The sequence below is a fragment of the Pongo abelii genome, chromosome X (genome assembly GCF_028885655.2).
Source record: "Pongo abelii isolate AG06213 chromosome X, NHGRI_mPonAbe1-v2.0_pri, whole genome shotgun sequence".
Taxonomy (NCBI): domain Eukaryota; kingdom Metazoa; phylum Chordata; class Mammalia; order Primates; family Hominidae; genus Pongo; species Pongo abelii.
Window position 1 is genome coordinate 76,390,129 of NC_072008.2, and position 14,790 is coordinate 76,404,918.

The following is a 14,790-nucleotide window of genomic DNA, read 5'->3' on the forward strand; positions in this document are numbered from 1 at the left end:
CTAGATGCTTAAAAGTGATTTCAAGATATTTTTAATTGACAAAGCAGAGTATAATTAATGACAGCGTCTCTGGGTTTCTAGGATTTGTACTGTGTTCGCAGTGACCTGGGGAACCTGCTCAAAGCCCTGGGTCGCTTGGAAGAAGCCAAGGTAGGTGTTTGATAGAACACATTTAAACATCAGTATTATGAAAACTTGTACTTTTTGCCAAGTCTTCAACTCTTCATTGAGCTATCTTCACAAAACAGTCCTTTGAAACTGAGGAAAACTGACGGCATGAATCGCCTCAGAATAGAGCAGGGCCAGGCTTTGGCATATCTGTTCTAAATCTGGGGGTAAAGCAAGAACCTGAACATTTTGGAGCCTTTCTGCTGAGCTAGACCATCTTTATAACACTGGGCTCTGTCATGATCTTATGTGGGAATAAATAACATTCCTTCAAATCTGAGGCTTGCCTGCTGGTGACAAGCAGAGCGCCTGTGATTTGGCTCAAGACTCCTATATGATGCAGGTGCCATTGAAAATGCTGCTCTTCTAAGTCCTTTGTGGCTTGTAAGTGGAGAAGAATTTCATCCAAATGTTACCCTGTAATACTGGCATTTAAAATTCTTATTTAACCTTCCTCCCTTCATCTTCCTCACCCTTTTTACAGTGGAAGAAAGGCTGTTAAAATGATTACAAATTAATAATTGGAACATCCTGTCCCTTCTTGTCCCCACTCCCTTCCCAAGTTCCTTTTTCCTCTTTTCCAATCCTAGTTGTCTACCTTCTTTTCTTCCTCATTTCCTTCTTTTATTCCTCCCCACCCCAACCCCTTAAAAAAAAAGGTCAGAAGGACAAAGCTGGTTTGTTTGGGAAATGGACTGATCGAAAGAAAACTTGCCAAAGTGGAAAGGTGGCTTTTAGCATTCTGTGTTTCCAAATAATGAATTTGAACACCAGGTTGGGTTAATTAAAGCTTTTGGTATAATTTAAAATTAAATTTATAAATGCAGTTGTCTTGTTACAAGCCACCTTACGCAACCGCGCTGCAGGGGTGAGGAGTGGGGAGAAACCAGAATGCTTCTGAAACTCCCACCTGTTGCTCTGAGCCCCACGCGCATGCTAATGCGTGGAGTGTATGCGCAGCGTAGCTGTCTGTTTGACTGCTTCATCCAGGGAGGGAGAAGGCTTTTCAGCACCATCTAATGTTAAAAGGCACTAGTTTTAAGTGCACAGCTCATAAATTCTGCTGACATTTTGGATTAACCTTATGTAGGTTGCCAGCTAATGAATTGTAATTGATTTCAATCTTAGCTGATAAATCTAATTGGTAATTTATAGAACAAATATTTGATAAGCTCCTATTAATTGTCACCCCACCAAGCGGACAGCTAACATGAATTGCACTTCACTGCAGCTTTAGAGATCGGTTTAGGCTGAGACATTGCGCCTGCCTTAGGTTGCTGACTTCTTTATTTCAGAGCTCTGGAGACACCTAGTTTGAAAAATGTTATTCTGTTTTTTTGTGAGAACTTAGTAAACAAGAAAATACTCTTGAGTGAAATGCAATGTATTTCTTTTGTAATCAGTGCATTTGAAAATTCAAGCCAGCATATTCCTAGTAGTTGGAAGCAAAATTAAGTTGTCTTTGTAGAAAATGAAGAGCCTTTCTTCCAGCAAAAATCCCTGCTGTATGCAATAGCCCTGATTAACCCTCTCCCTTCTGCATGTTTCCCATATTACAGACTTGAGACTGTCCTCATTCCCATATGTAATAGACATCCAAAGAATTTCAATTGCTTTGTTGAACTTTTACTAATGATCTTGTTTTTATTTTCTCTCTTGTTTTTGGTTTTTCACCATTGATATTGTATTTAGAAGGTTTCAGGTGGGTGAAACCTCCTATTCCATGCGTAAGGTGCCTCGCTGAAGGGAGCTCGAGGCCTGGATCTAGGGCAGACACACAACCTCCTCCTCCTCTTCCAGCAAGGAACGCACCGAAAAGTCACATGATGAGAAATATGGTAACGGGTTTGTAACTGCCACAGCAAAACAATTTGCCTCCATGCCTGAATCTTCTGTCTTGTGGCTTCAGAAACAGCTTAAAATAATTTTATTTACAAGCAAGTTATGTAAGAGAATGTTTTATACTATAGCCACAATTCTGTCAAAGATAAGTAAAAGTTAATTGATATTAAAAATTATTAGAGATAATTTACTTAGTAAAAGCTTCTAACTCTTCTTGTTGTTCATTTTTTTTCCTTTTTTCTTCTTTGTTTGGATTGCAGCATTCTGCTCTTCTGATGATGCGCTGTGACCCTGCAGTAGCGCAAAGGCTGCGCAGCGTTAATGCGCATTGCGTGCGAATGAACCCCTGTGAACGGTTGACTAGATGAGTAATCTGATTGACTGGCTCCCTCAGTCCTATTCTGTAGCCTTTTTGGATAAAATTGGGTTTTAACATACCTCGAGTCCAACTAATCTCATTAAATGAATATTCTCTATGGGCCTGTCTAGTAGATTAATGGATCTGGTTGGCCGTTTGCTGCGTCTAGGGGTGTTCTATGTAGCGCAGCAGTTCGCAGCGATTGCGCAGTGCGATGCTGTTAGGTTGCGCAAGCGATGTTTGCGCTTGCATTACAGGGACCTCAACCTAGGTGCAATCCTGTCATGTGAGGTTTCAGCTTCAGTCCTCCTTGGGAGACAGGGGCATTGTGAGAATGTAACTTAAAGCCTGGCTTTATGATATCCTACTTGGCAGGAAGACATTTTTCTCCTCAGTAGCATAGTTTTGGTGTTAGTGAGGAACATTGTTGAAGAGCAGCATTTCCCAAAATGTGTTTCATAGTATTCTAATAAAATGCCCAATGAAAGAAGAGTTCCATGGTCAACTAAGTTCAGGAAACCCTGTTATACTATTAAAGGCTTAGGGAAGTCCAGTAAAGAAACTTATTTTCCGAATTTATTTGATCATGAACTCCTTTTTTTTTCAGCCATACCTCTTAACACCTCATAGAACACACTTTGGGAAACAGTGGAGGTAGGAAAACTCGGCCTCAAGTTGCGCCCTCTAGATAGCACTTGAAAACATGACAAGGGCCCGTAGTTGTTTGGATAAGAGAACTCCAGCATAGAGCCTTATAGCAACTGACTTCCCAGTTAAGTCCCAGTGTAAGGGTTGGTCTTTGGTTGGCAGAACTGAACATGGTGGTTTGCACTTGGGTTCTGGTGGCGCAGGCGCAGGAGCAGCCAGCTGTGGCAGCGCATTAGTTTTGGCGCAAGCGAGCCTATGCTGCAGGGTCACTTTTGGCTGGTCAGAGAAGGAATAATGATATCACCTTCTTCCCCCCCTCCCCCCAATCTTTTTTTTTTCCCTTTACAAATTTTCCCCTTTCCCTTTACCTCCTTTCCCTCCCATCTTCTTTCATTAACCCCTCCTAAGGCATGTTATTTGAAAGCAATTGAGACGCAACCGAACTTTGCAGTAGCTTGGAGTAATCTTGGCTGTGTTTTCAATGCACAAGGGGAAATTTGGCTTGCAATTCATCACTTTGAAAAGGTTAGTCATTAAATTAATAATTGGTATTTTTGAAGTGCTTACGCATGTAGTGTTTTTACTAGAACTAAATAATAGGTCTTAACCAGTGACATTATATCTTTGTTTCTCTGGCAGTATAGGCAGTACGTGACTTACAGAAAACAATGATTTGACTTAAATATTTTTTCAACTTGACAATGGTGCAAAAGAGATACACATTCAATAGAAATCATACTTCGAGTACCCATGTAGCCATTCTGGTTTTCCCTTTCAGTATAAGATTCAGTAAATTACATGAGATGCCCAACACACTATTATAAAATAAGAAGGAGGCTGAGGCAGGAGGATCACTTGAGCCCAGGAGTTTGAGGCTGCAGTGAGCTATGACCATGCCACTGTACTTAGCCTGAGTGACAGAGTGAGACCCTGTCTCTAAGATTAAAAAATAAAAAGGTACCATAAAGACACATGCATGCATATGTTCATCACTTCACAATAGCAAAGACATGGAATCAACCTAGATGCCCATCAACGGTGGGCTAAAGAAAATGTGGTACATATATGCCATGGAATACCATGTAGCCATCAAAAATGAAATCATGTCCTTTGCAGCAACATGGATGCAGCTGGAGGTTATTATCCTAAGTGAATTAATGCAGGAACAGAAAAGCAAATACTGCATGTTTTCACTTACAAGTGGGAGCTAAGCATTGGGTACACATGGACACAAAGGGGAACAATAGACAGTGGGGCTTACTTGAGGGTGGAGGGTGAGAGGAGTGTGAGGGTACAAAAACTACTTACCAGGTACTATGTACACTACCTGAGTGACAAAATCATTTGTATACCAAATTGCTGTGACACAATTTACCCATGTAACAAACCTGCATGTGTACCCCAAACCTAAAATAAATGTTGGAATTAAAATAAAACTCATATTAAAGTTTTAAAAAAGGGCTTTGTATTAGATAATTTTACCTAACTGTAGGCTAATGTGTTCTGAGCATGTTTAAAATGAGGCTAGGCGGGCCAGGTGCGGTAGCTCACATCTGTGATCCCAGTGCTTTGGGAGGCCGAGGTGGGCAGATTGCTTGAGCTTAGGAGTTGAAGACCAGCCTGGACAACATAACGAGACCCTGTCTCTACAAAAATCAACTGGGTGTGGTGGTGTGCTCCTGTAGTCCCTGCCATTTGTAGGGCTGAGGTGGGAGGATTGCTTGGGCCTGAGAGCTGGAGGTTGCAGTGAGCCAGATTGCACCACTGCACTCCAGCCTGGGCGACAAAGTGAGGCCCTGTCTCAAAAAAAAAAAAAAAAAAAAATTAGGCTAAGCTAGGATGTTCACTAAGTGTTATAAATGCATTTTGACTTAAGATATTTTCAACTTATGATGGGTGTATCGGGATATAACCCCATCCTAAGTTGAGAAACATCTTTATTGCAGCGTTTGCTGGATAGTACATGGTATGGCAGTTTCCAGTTTTGTGTTGAAAATGTACTTTAGGCTGCGTGCAGTGGCTCACACCTGTAATCCAGCACTTTGCAAGGCTGAGGTGGGAGGATTGCTTGAGCCTAGTAGTTTGAGAGCAGCCTGGGCAACATAGTAAGACCCTGTCTCTACAAAAAATACAAAAAGTAGCCATGCGTGGTGGTGCACGCCTGTAGTCACAGCTACTGGGGAGGCTGAGATGGGAGGATTACCTGAGCTTGGGAGTTTGAGTCTGCAGTGAGCTGTGATCATGCCACTGCACTCCAGCCTGGGCGACGGTGTGAGACCCTGTCTCAAAAAAAAATGTACTTTAGTAATTAAAAATGATTTTTATAAATGGGCTTTAAAGAAGCAGGGCTTCTTGGTGAAAAGGCAGATTCCAGGTCTGGGGCAGGAATTTAAAAAAAATTTTTGGAATGTCTTGTCATACCAGAAAGCAAGGAAGCTTTGACATATTACTTTGCCTCAAAAGGACTCAGGAAGCAACTTGAGGAGGCTCCCACTGGCTGAAGATGCAGACTTGAGCATCAATAGGAATAATAACTGAAATATACTAAAACTTATCAAATATGTTTAAATCTATGAGCTCATAATTATGCTGAAAAATTCATTGGTCATCTTTGGAAGACTTATAAGGAACAATTAATTTGGAAAACTGGTTAAAAAGAGAAGAATAAAGTTTTTGAGGAACCTCTATACTAGTTCCCAAAATGGCTGTACCAATTTATGCTTCCCCCATCAGTTACAAGGCTTCCCTTTCTTTACATCGTCACTAACACTTATTATTCGTCCTTTTGATGATAGCTGTACTAACAAGTGTGAGATGCTAACTCATGGTTTTATTTTGCATTTCGTTGATGATTAGTGATGTTGAGCATATTTTTTATATATCTGCTTGCCATTTGTTTTTTTTGTTTTGTTTTGTTTTGTTTTTTTTGTTTTGTTTTGTTTTGTTTTTTTGAGATGAGGTCCTGCTCTGTTGCCCAGGCTGGAGTGCAGTGGCGCCATAATAGCTCACTGCAACCTCGAACTCCTGGCCTCAAGTGATCCTCCCACCTCGGCCTCCCAAAGTGATGGGATTACAGACATGAGCCACTGTGTCTGGCCTGTACCTCTTCTTTTGAGAAATGTCTGTTTAGATCCTTTGCCCGTATTTTAATGGGCGTATTTGCTACTGAGTTGAGTTCCTCATCCCTTTATCAGATGTATAGTTTGCAAATGCTTTCTTTTAACCCGGGGTTGCCTATTCACTCTGTGTAATTGTTTCCTTTACTGTGCAGAAGCTTTTTAGTTTGATGCAATCTCATTGCGTATTTTTGCTTTCGTTATCTGTGCTTTATGCTAAGTGAAATAAACCGGGCACAGAAAGTAGATACTGTATTATGTCACCTATTTGTGGAATCTAAAAAAGTTTATTTCATAGAAACAGAGAGTAGAAGGGTGGTGAGGCTTGGGGGGTGGAGGAGGGATGAGGAAAAGGGAGATATTGATCAAAGTACACAAAGTTTCAGTTAGACTGGAGGAATAAGTTTTAGTGATCTATAGTACTGCATGGTGACCACAGTTGTTAATAATGTATATTTCAAAATTGCAAAAAGAATAGGTTTTTAATGTCCTCAACCACAAAAAAATAAGTTAGTGAGGTGATGGATATGTTAATTAGCTTGGTTGACTCTTTCTAAAATGTATACATGGATCAAACCATCACATTGTATGCCATAAATATACACAATTATATATCAACTTTAAATTTAAAAATTAAAAGAATAAAGCATTTGTCTTCCCTCTCCTGTATGAACTGGACCATAGAGTAACCCAATAGTTGATGGGGGAAGCTTTTCTTTATAAAAGCGTTCTAGCTAATAAGTGAAGAAGGAATGATAAGAGTATCACCATTAATAGTGAAAGCATTTAGGCCGGGCGTGATGGCTCACGCCTGTAATCCCAGCACTTTGGGAGGCCATGGCAGGTGGATCACCTGAGGTCAGGAGTTCGAGACCAGCCTGGCCAACATGGCAAAACCCCATCTCTACTAAAAATACAAAAATTAGCCAGGCATGGTAGCAGGAGCCTGTAATCCCAGCTACTCAGGAGGCGGAGGCAGGAGAATCTCTTGAACCTGGGAGGCGGAGGTTGCAGTGAGCTGAGATTGCGCCATTGCATTCCAGCCTGGGTGACAGAGCAAGACTCCATCTCAAAAAAAAAAAAAAAAAAGTTAAAGCATTTATCAGTGAGAAAAACGAGATACAATCAGGTGTTAAGTACCTTGTGGTAAACAATTTCACCAGTGAAGTAGTCTTGCACAAAGAGAAAAGAACACAAACCTAATTAAGCTTCTGGTTCTACCTACCAATTTACAGGAGATATGCGGGACAGGAAACATGTTAAAGGACACCATAGGGATGCAGTCAGCAAAATTCAAACTTTGGGAAGCTGACCTTCTTACTTCAACAAATTGTAATAAAAATGGAGATTTAAATTAAACTTTTAGGCTGGGTGCGGTAGCTCACCCCTGTAATCTCAGCACTTTGGGAGGCTGAGGTGAGTGGATCACTTGAGGTCAGGAGTTCCAGACCAGCCTGGCCAACATGGTGCAACCCCATCTCTACTCAAAATACAAAAGAAAAAAAAAAACAGCCGGGTGCGGTGGCGTGTGCCTGTAATCCCAGCTACTTAGGAGGCTGAGGCAGGAGAATTGCCTGAACCCAGGAGGAGGAGGAGGTTGCAGTGAGCCAAGATCGTGCCACTGCACTCCAGCCTGGGCGACAGAATGAGTGACACTCCGTCTCCAAAAATAAATAATGAGTGACACTCCGTCTCCAAAAATAAACAAACACACAAACTTTTAAAGGATTAAAAGAAACTCAGAGAGGCACATTGACAAATTATATCTGTCTTATTTGGATCCTGACTCAGTTAATGAGAAATTGGAGCACTGAATGGATTTTTTTTTTTTTTTTTTTTTGAGACAGGGTCTCACTCGATCGCCCAGGCTGAAGTGCAGTGGTGTGATCTTGGCTCACTGCAACCTTCACCTCCCGGGCTCAAGGGATTCACTTGCCTCAGCCTCCAGAGTAGGTGGGACTACAGGCGTGCGCCATCACGCCCGGCTAACTTTTTGTATTTTTAGTAGAGACAGGGCTTTGCCATGTTCCCAGGTCTTGAACTCCTGAGCTCAGGCAGTCTGCCTGCCTCGGCCTCCCAAAGTGCTAGGATTACAGGCATGAGCCACCACACCCAGCTGATATTTAATATGAAGGAATTGCTGTCTTTTTTTTTTTTCTGTTAGGTATGATAATGGTATTGTGGTTAGGTTGGGAGGAAAAAGCATGCTTGTGTTGTCCCTGAGATACATATTGAAGTATTTTCTAATGGAATATATCTGGGCTTTGCTTCAAAATGATGTGCGAAGAGGGGGAGTAAGTTGGAGTATAGATTAAATAAGATCAAACATGATATATGAATTGTTGAAAATGGATAATGGAGACTTGGACGTGATGTTCCTCTGCTTTTGTATATGTTTAAACATTTCTATTATAAAGTTTAAAAGTTCTTGAGGTGGACGTCTATCACTATAGACAGTCTAAATTAAATGCATCATGCCGTGTTTACTACAGAGTTGTCATCAAGTGAAGATGAAGTGTTCTTTCTTTCTTTTTTTTGAGACAGAGTCTCGCTCTGTCGCCCAGGCTGGAGTGCAGTGGCACGATCTCAGCTCACTGCAGCTTCCGCCTCCCAGGTTCAAGCAATTCTCCTGCCTCAGCCTCCTGAGTAGCTGGAATTACAGGCGTGAGCCACCATGCTCGGCTAATTTTTTGTATTTTTTAGTAGAGACGGGGTTTCGCCATGTTGGCCAGGGTGGTCTTGAACTCCGGGCCTCAAGTGATCTGCCCGCCTTGGCCTCCCAAAGTGCTGGGATTATAGGCATGAGCCACCGCGCCCAGCAGATAAAGTGTTCTTTATCAGTCTTTTATAAACATACAATTACTCAGTGTCTTAATCAAATACCTTTTCGGTGTGTGTGTTTTTTTTGTGTTTTTTTATGTTTTTGGAGACACAGTCTTGCTCTGTTGCCCAGGCTGGAGTGCAGTGGCGCAATCTTGGCTCACTGTAACCTCTGCCTCTCGGGTTCAAGCCATTCTCATGCCTCAGACTCTCGAGTAGCTGGGACTACAGTTGCACATCACCATGCCCAGGTAATTTTTGTATTTTTAGTAGAGATGGGGTTTCACCATGTTGGCCAGGCTGGTCTTGAACTCCTGACCTCAAGTGGTCCGACCTCGGCCTCCCAAAGTACTGGGATTACACGTGTGAGCCACTGCACCCGGCCGGTGTTTTGATTGAAGTTTGCATTTACCATACTGTAGCAGTATCTTTCTTGATCAGTGTTTCTCTTCCTTGGTTACGCATGAGGAGCTTATAAAAGATCTGGATATCCTGACCCTATCTTCAGAGGGTCTGATTTAATTGGCCTGTGATAGAGCCTAGGTACCTTTTCTAGGAGGTAAATTCTTAATATACTGCCAGGGTTGAGAATCACTGCTCTAGACAACATGACAGCTATTTGGATGACACCGTTTAATGGTTAGTATTTCCTTGAAGTATTGTATCTTACTGTGTATACAGCTGTAATTGCATGTCTTCATAAGGTCTTGCTGAGCATGTAGTTTGTATGCATACAACTGAGGTATATATTTACCTTTTCAGTAAGAGTTTGCTGCCTCTTTTGCCACTATTTTTCAGAAGAGTTAGACTGGTTAATTGTGAATAAAATAGGGCCAATCATTAGAAGTATTCAGTTTAATGAAATTGGAGCAGGCCCAATTTTTAATTTTTCTCTTCAGGACCCATTTTGCTCATGAGAACATGAGGCATGAGAAGTTATTTTGATAATGTTGAGGTTTGTAAAAATAATGAGAAGCCACTAAATAAATAATTGGTTTATTAAAATGAAATGTAATTGAAAGTCTGCAAGGACCTTGGAGTAAAAATTTGTAATTGGGAAGTTGATCTGGTGAAATCCTAACTTGCTCTGAGTAACTAACTGTCTTGAAATTTTTAGGCTGTCACCCTTGACCCAAACTTTCTGGATGCTTATATCAATTTAGGAAATGTCTTGAAAGAGGCACGCATTTTTGACAGGTGAGACAATGTTCTGTTTAATAAATTTTCTTGAATCTTTGTTGTATTGACACTTGACAGTTTGGACCGAAATGATGACAGTAGTCCATTGAAACATATTTGCCTTTTCTAGTACGTTGTTCTCTGCCCATGTCCTGTGTTGCCTTTTATTTATGGATGTTGTTTGTTGCCTGACTTTCTGTTGTTGGCTTTCCTCAAAGCCGTTATCCTTCTTATTGGGAGTTTAGTTGAAATTTTTTTATTGTTAAAATGGTTGAAATGGTTCTTTCTTAGACTAAATTATTCCTTTGACCTGATTTAGAAAGCAAAGTAAATCCTGACTTTTAAATTTGTTGTTGTTGTCAAAGGAAAGTCTATTTTTTATGTGGGAGTAGAAAATTTCCCAGTGTAAAGACACATTTTATAAAGGTGTGATTTTGGTTTGAGGCTAAAATATAATACAGCATGAATTATGTAATTAATTACAATGACTTGATGTGTTTTGATATAGTACAGCTTGAATGAGTTGTAACAAACCATCCATTAAGAATGAGTTACATTTTGTGTGTGTGTGTGTGTTTATTTACAGAGCTGTGGCAGCTTATCTTCGTGCCCTAAGTTTGAGTCCAAATCACGCAGTGGTGCACGGCAACCTGGCTTGTGTATACTATGAGCAAGGCCTGATAGATCTGGCAATAGACACCTACAGGCGGGCTATCGAACTACAACCACATTTCCCTGATGCTTACTGCAACCTAGCCAATGCTCTCAAAGAGAAGGGCAGTGTAAGGATTTTTACTCATTCTATTTGTTATCTGGTAGGATTAAGAGTCTTTTCTGGCCAGGTGTGGTGGCTCACCCTTGTAATGCCAGCACTTCGGGAGGCCGAGATGGGAGGATTGCTTGAGCCTAGGGTTTCGAGACCAGCCTAGGCAACATGACGAAACCCTGTCTCTACAAGAAATACAAAAATTAGCCGGGCATGGTGGTGCACACCTGTAGTCCCAGCTCCTTGGGAGGCCGAGGTGGGAGGATCGATTGAGTCCTGGGAGGTTGAGGCTGCAGTGGGCCATGGTTGTGCCACAGCACTCCAGCCTGGGCAACAGAGCGAGACTCTGTCTCAAAAAATCACAAAAACCAAAAAACAGCAAAAAAGGAAAGTCTTTTGTACAAGTATTGAGATGGTATATTGGTTTACTTTAGAGTTTTGGTTGAGGGTAAGAATACCAAAAAATATCAATTTTCTGTAGCATTACCAGCCATTAGGCTTAATTAAGCAATTATTAGAACAGTATCAGTGGAGGCTTTATGATTCTCTACAGTTTTTGAAGACTTTGTTTTGTTTTCTAGGTTGCTGAAGCAGAAGATTGTTATAATACAGCTCTCCGTCTGTGTCCCACCCATGCAGACTCTCTGAATAACCTAGCCAATATCAAACGAGAACAGGGAAACATTGAAGAGGCAGTTCGCTTGTATCGTAAAGCATTAGAAGTATGTGAGGGTGGTGTAGCTGGGCATTTAGCGTGATAGTAGAGGGAAAGCAGTTAAGTTTACCATCATCCACCTCTTTTGTAAAAATAGTGGTTGAATCATTTACAAGAGGATTATTCATTGAAATAATAATTGAGTACCTAAGGTATGATGTGAGGCCCTATGTGACATTCCAGAAAGTCCCTGCATTCAGAATTCATTATTCTGTGGATAAGATCTGTACAAAAAAATTAAACATTAACCCACAGTTCGAGAGAAGTTACTTATAAGTATATAATCTTAGTGCCTGATGGCTGTATGGTAGTGGTTAGTAGATGTGGTAGGAGTTTAGCAGAGAGAGATTTCAGTGGTGTTGGAGTGGTCAGGATAAACTAAGAGGAGAAGACGTGTACCTCATTATGTTTGAAACAAGAAGAGGTATGAAATAGAGGAAGAGGTAGAATTTGAGAATGAATAGACTTGGAAAAGATAGAGACAAGTTTAGGGGTTTAAACATACTTGAGCAAAGTTCTTAAGGTTGTGGTGAGTTATTACTGCTGCTTTAGCAATTTTTTTAACCTCAGTTATGATCTTGACTCTTTATAGGTCTTCCCAGAGTTTGCTGCTGCCCATTCAAATTTAGCAAGTGTACTGCAGCAGCAGGGAAAACTGCAGGAAGCTCTGATGCATTATAAGGAGGCTATTCGGTAAGAGACACTAACAGCCTTATTTTTAAAATTATTTTTAATTTTAAAATGTTTGACATTCGGCACGTTGCAGATGCTAAAATGGCTTTAAATAACAACAGAATAAGTTAGCATTACAGTGGGTTAAAGATTTTTGTATTGGAGGAATAAAACCTTTGGCTTCTCTTTTAGAATCAGTCCTACCTTTGCTGATGCCTACTCTAATATGGGAAACACTCTAAAGGAGATGCAGGATGTTCAGGGAGCCTTGCAGTGTTATACGCGTGCCATCCAAATTAATCCTGCATTTGCAGATGCGCATAGCAATCTGGCTTCCATTCATAAGGTACTACTGTTTATTATAATATGTGCAGTTTAACACCTAAAATTTAATTTTTGGAAACTTTTTACCATCCTGCTTTATTTATTTTCCAGGATTCAGGGAATATTCCAGAAGCTATAGCTTCTTACCGCACAGCTCTGAAACTTAAGCCTGATTTTCCTGATGCTTATTGTAACTTGGCTCATTGCCTGCAGGTAAAGAATAACAGGCCAGTAATTGGCTCTCAGTGTTGTAATAGCTTTTTAATTGTTGTATGCCATAAAGAATCCAAGCCTGACTGGAAATAGTATTTTTAATAGGCTATCTGACATTACTTTAGGCCAAAGACATATCAAATATTAAATCCTGGGATAGGGCTTTCTGGATAATAACTTCTTTTTGCTTTCTCTAGATTGTCTGTGATTGGACAGACTATGATGAGCGAATGAAGAAGTTGGTCAGTATTGTGGCTGACCAGTTAGAGAAGAATAGGTTGCCTTCTGTGCATCCTCATCATAGTATGCTATATCCTCTTTCTCATGGCTTCAGGAAGGCTATTGCTGAGAGGCACGGCAACCTGTGCTTAGATAAGGTGTGATTCTTTTGTTTTAATCTTTTTGTTGTAAACTAAAACACAAATACAGAAAACTGTGCAAATCAAATCTGTGGCTTAATGAACGATTATAAAGTGAACACCACCCAAGTTGAGAAATAAAACTTTTGTGAGCCACTTCAGAACCCCTTCCATTGTGTCCTGAGTATAACCCCCTGCACTTCATAAGATGGAATCCTTAATTCCTTCACTTAAACACTAATGATAGACTGATGGTACTTTTCTTTAAGTTGAAAGCCATAATTTTTTTTTTTCTTTTATCTTTTATCTTTTTTTTCCTTTTTTTTTTTTTGAGACGGGGTCTTGCTCTGTCACCCAGGCTGGAGTGCAGCGGTGTGATCATGGCTCACTGCAGCCTCGACCTCCCCGGGCTTAGGTGATCCTCCCACCTCAGCCTCCCAAGTAGCTGGGACTACAGGCGCATGCCACCGCACCTAATTTTGTATTTTTTGTAGAGATGGGGTTTTGCTATGTTGCCCAAGATGGTCTGCAACCTCTGGGCTCAAGTGATCTGCCCACCTCGCCCTGCCAAAGTGCTGGGATTACGGGTGTGAGCCACTGTGCCTGGCCAGCCATCATGTTTAATGGAGTGCTTGGTATTTTGTATTCACCTTTGAGAATTAGAGCAGTACTTGATCAAGGATTGGATCAAAGGTCGAATAATAGATTGGAGTGCTAGGTGTACTTTTTTTTTTTTTTTTTTTTTTGAGACAGAGTGTCTCTGTCACCCAGACTGCAGTGCAGTGGTGCCATCTCAGCTCACTGCAACCTCTGTCTCCCAGGTTAAAGTGATGCTCGTGCCTCAGCTTCCTGAGTAGCTAGGATTACAGGCATGTGCCACCACGCCCGGCTAATTTTTGTATTTTTAGTAGAGATGGGGCTTTGCCATGCTAGGCTGGTCTCGAAATCCTGACCTCAGGTGATCCGCCTGCCTCAGCCTCCCAAAGTGCTGGGATTACAGGCATGAGCCACTGCCCCCGGCCATAATTTTGTTTTTAGAAAATGTTTCCCTATAGGATTTTCTAAAATGCGGGAGGAAACCATACTCTGTCCATACTGCTTCATACCTACAAGTTTTAGATTTGCTTGCACTTTTTTTTTGAGACAGGGTCTTGCTCTGTTGCCCAGGCTGCAGTGCAGTGGCACAACCTTGGCTTACTGCAACCTCCACCTCCCAGGTTTGGGCGATTCTCCCACCTCAGCCTCCTAGGTAGCTGGGACTACAAGCACACGCCACCACGCCCAGCTAATTTTTTTTTTTTTTTTTTTTTTTTTAGTAGTGATTGGATTTCACCGTGTTGGCCAGGCTGGTCTCAAACTCCTGACCTCAAGCGATCCGCCTCCTTGGCTTCCCAGAGTGCTGGGATTTGCTCATGCTTTATAGATCTCAGGAGCAGGTCAAAATATGAAGCATATTACATAAAGTGCTGAGGTTGCATCTCTCTGGCAATATTAAGTAAATGCTCTGGGCAGACCTTTTTCAACAGGTGCCAGGTATAGGTTTGATGTGTTTTTCGTCAGTTTTCCTAGATGAAAATTTATGTAGATTTTACTAACAAGCATTGGATTCT

At 41.2% G+C, this 14,790-nt stretch overlaps 1 protein-coding gene across 3 annotated transcripts in view; it reads left to right on the plus strand.

The window, feature by feature from the left end:
* Positions 1-14,790, plus strand: part of OGT (O-linked N-acetylglucosamine (GlcNAc) transferase) — a 44,496-nt gene that overhangs the window by 12,786 nt on the left and 16,920 nt on the right. For all 3 annotated transcript variants that reach the window (XM_024240359.2, XM_054544092.2, NM_001133824.2), the window contains 9 exon segments: positions 82-150; positions 3,425-3,541; positions 10,070-10,149; positions 10,718-10,913; positions 11,479-11,619; positions 12,205-12,305; positions 12,477-12,630; positions 12,720-12,821; positions 13,019-13,198. In XM_024240359.2, coding sequence (XP_024096127.1) covers positions 82-150; positions 3,425-3,541; positions 10,070-10,149; positions 10,718-10,913; positions 11,479-11,619; positions 12,205-12,305; positions 12,477-12,630; positions 12,720-12,821; positions 13,019-13,198 — 1,140 coding nt within the window.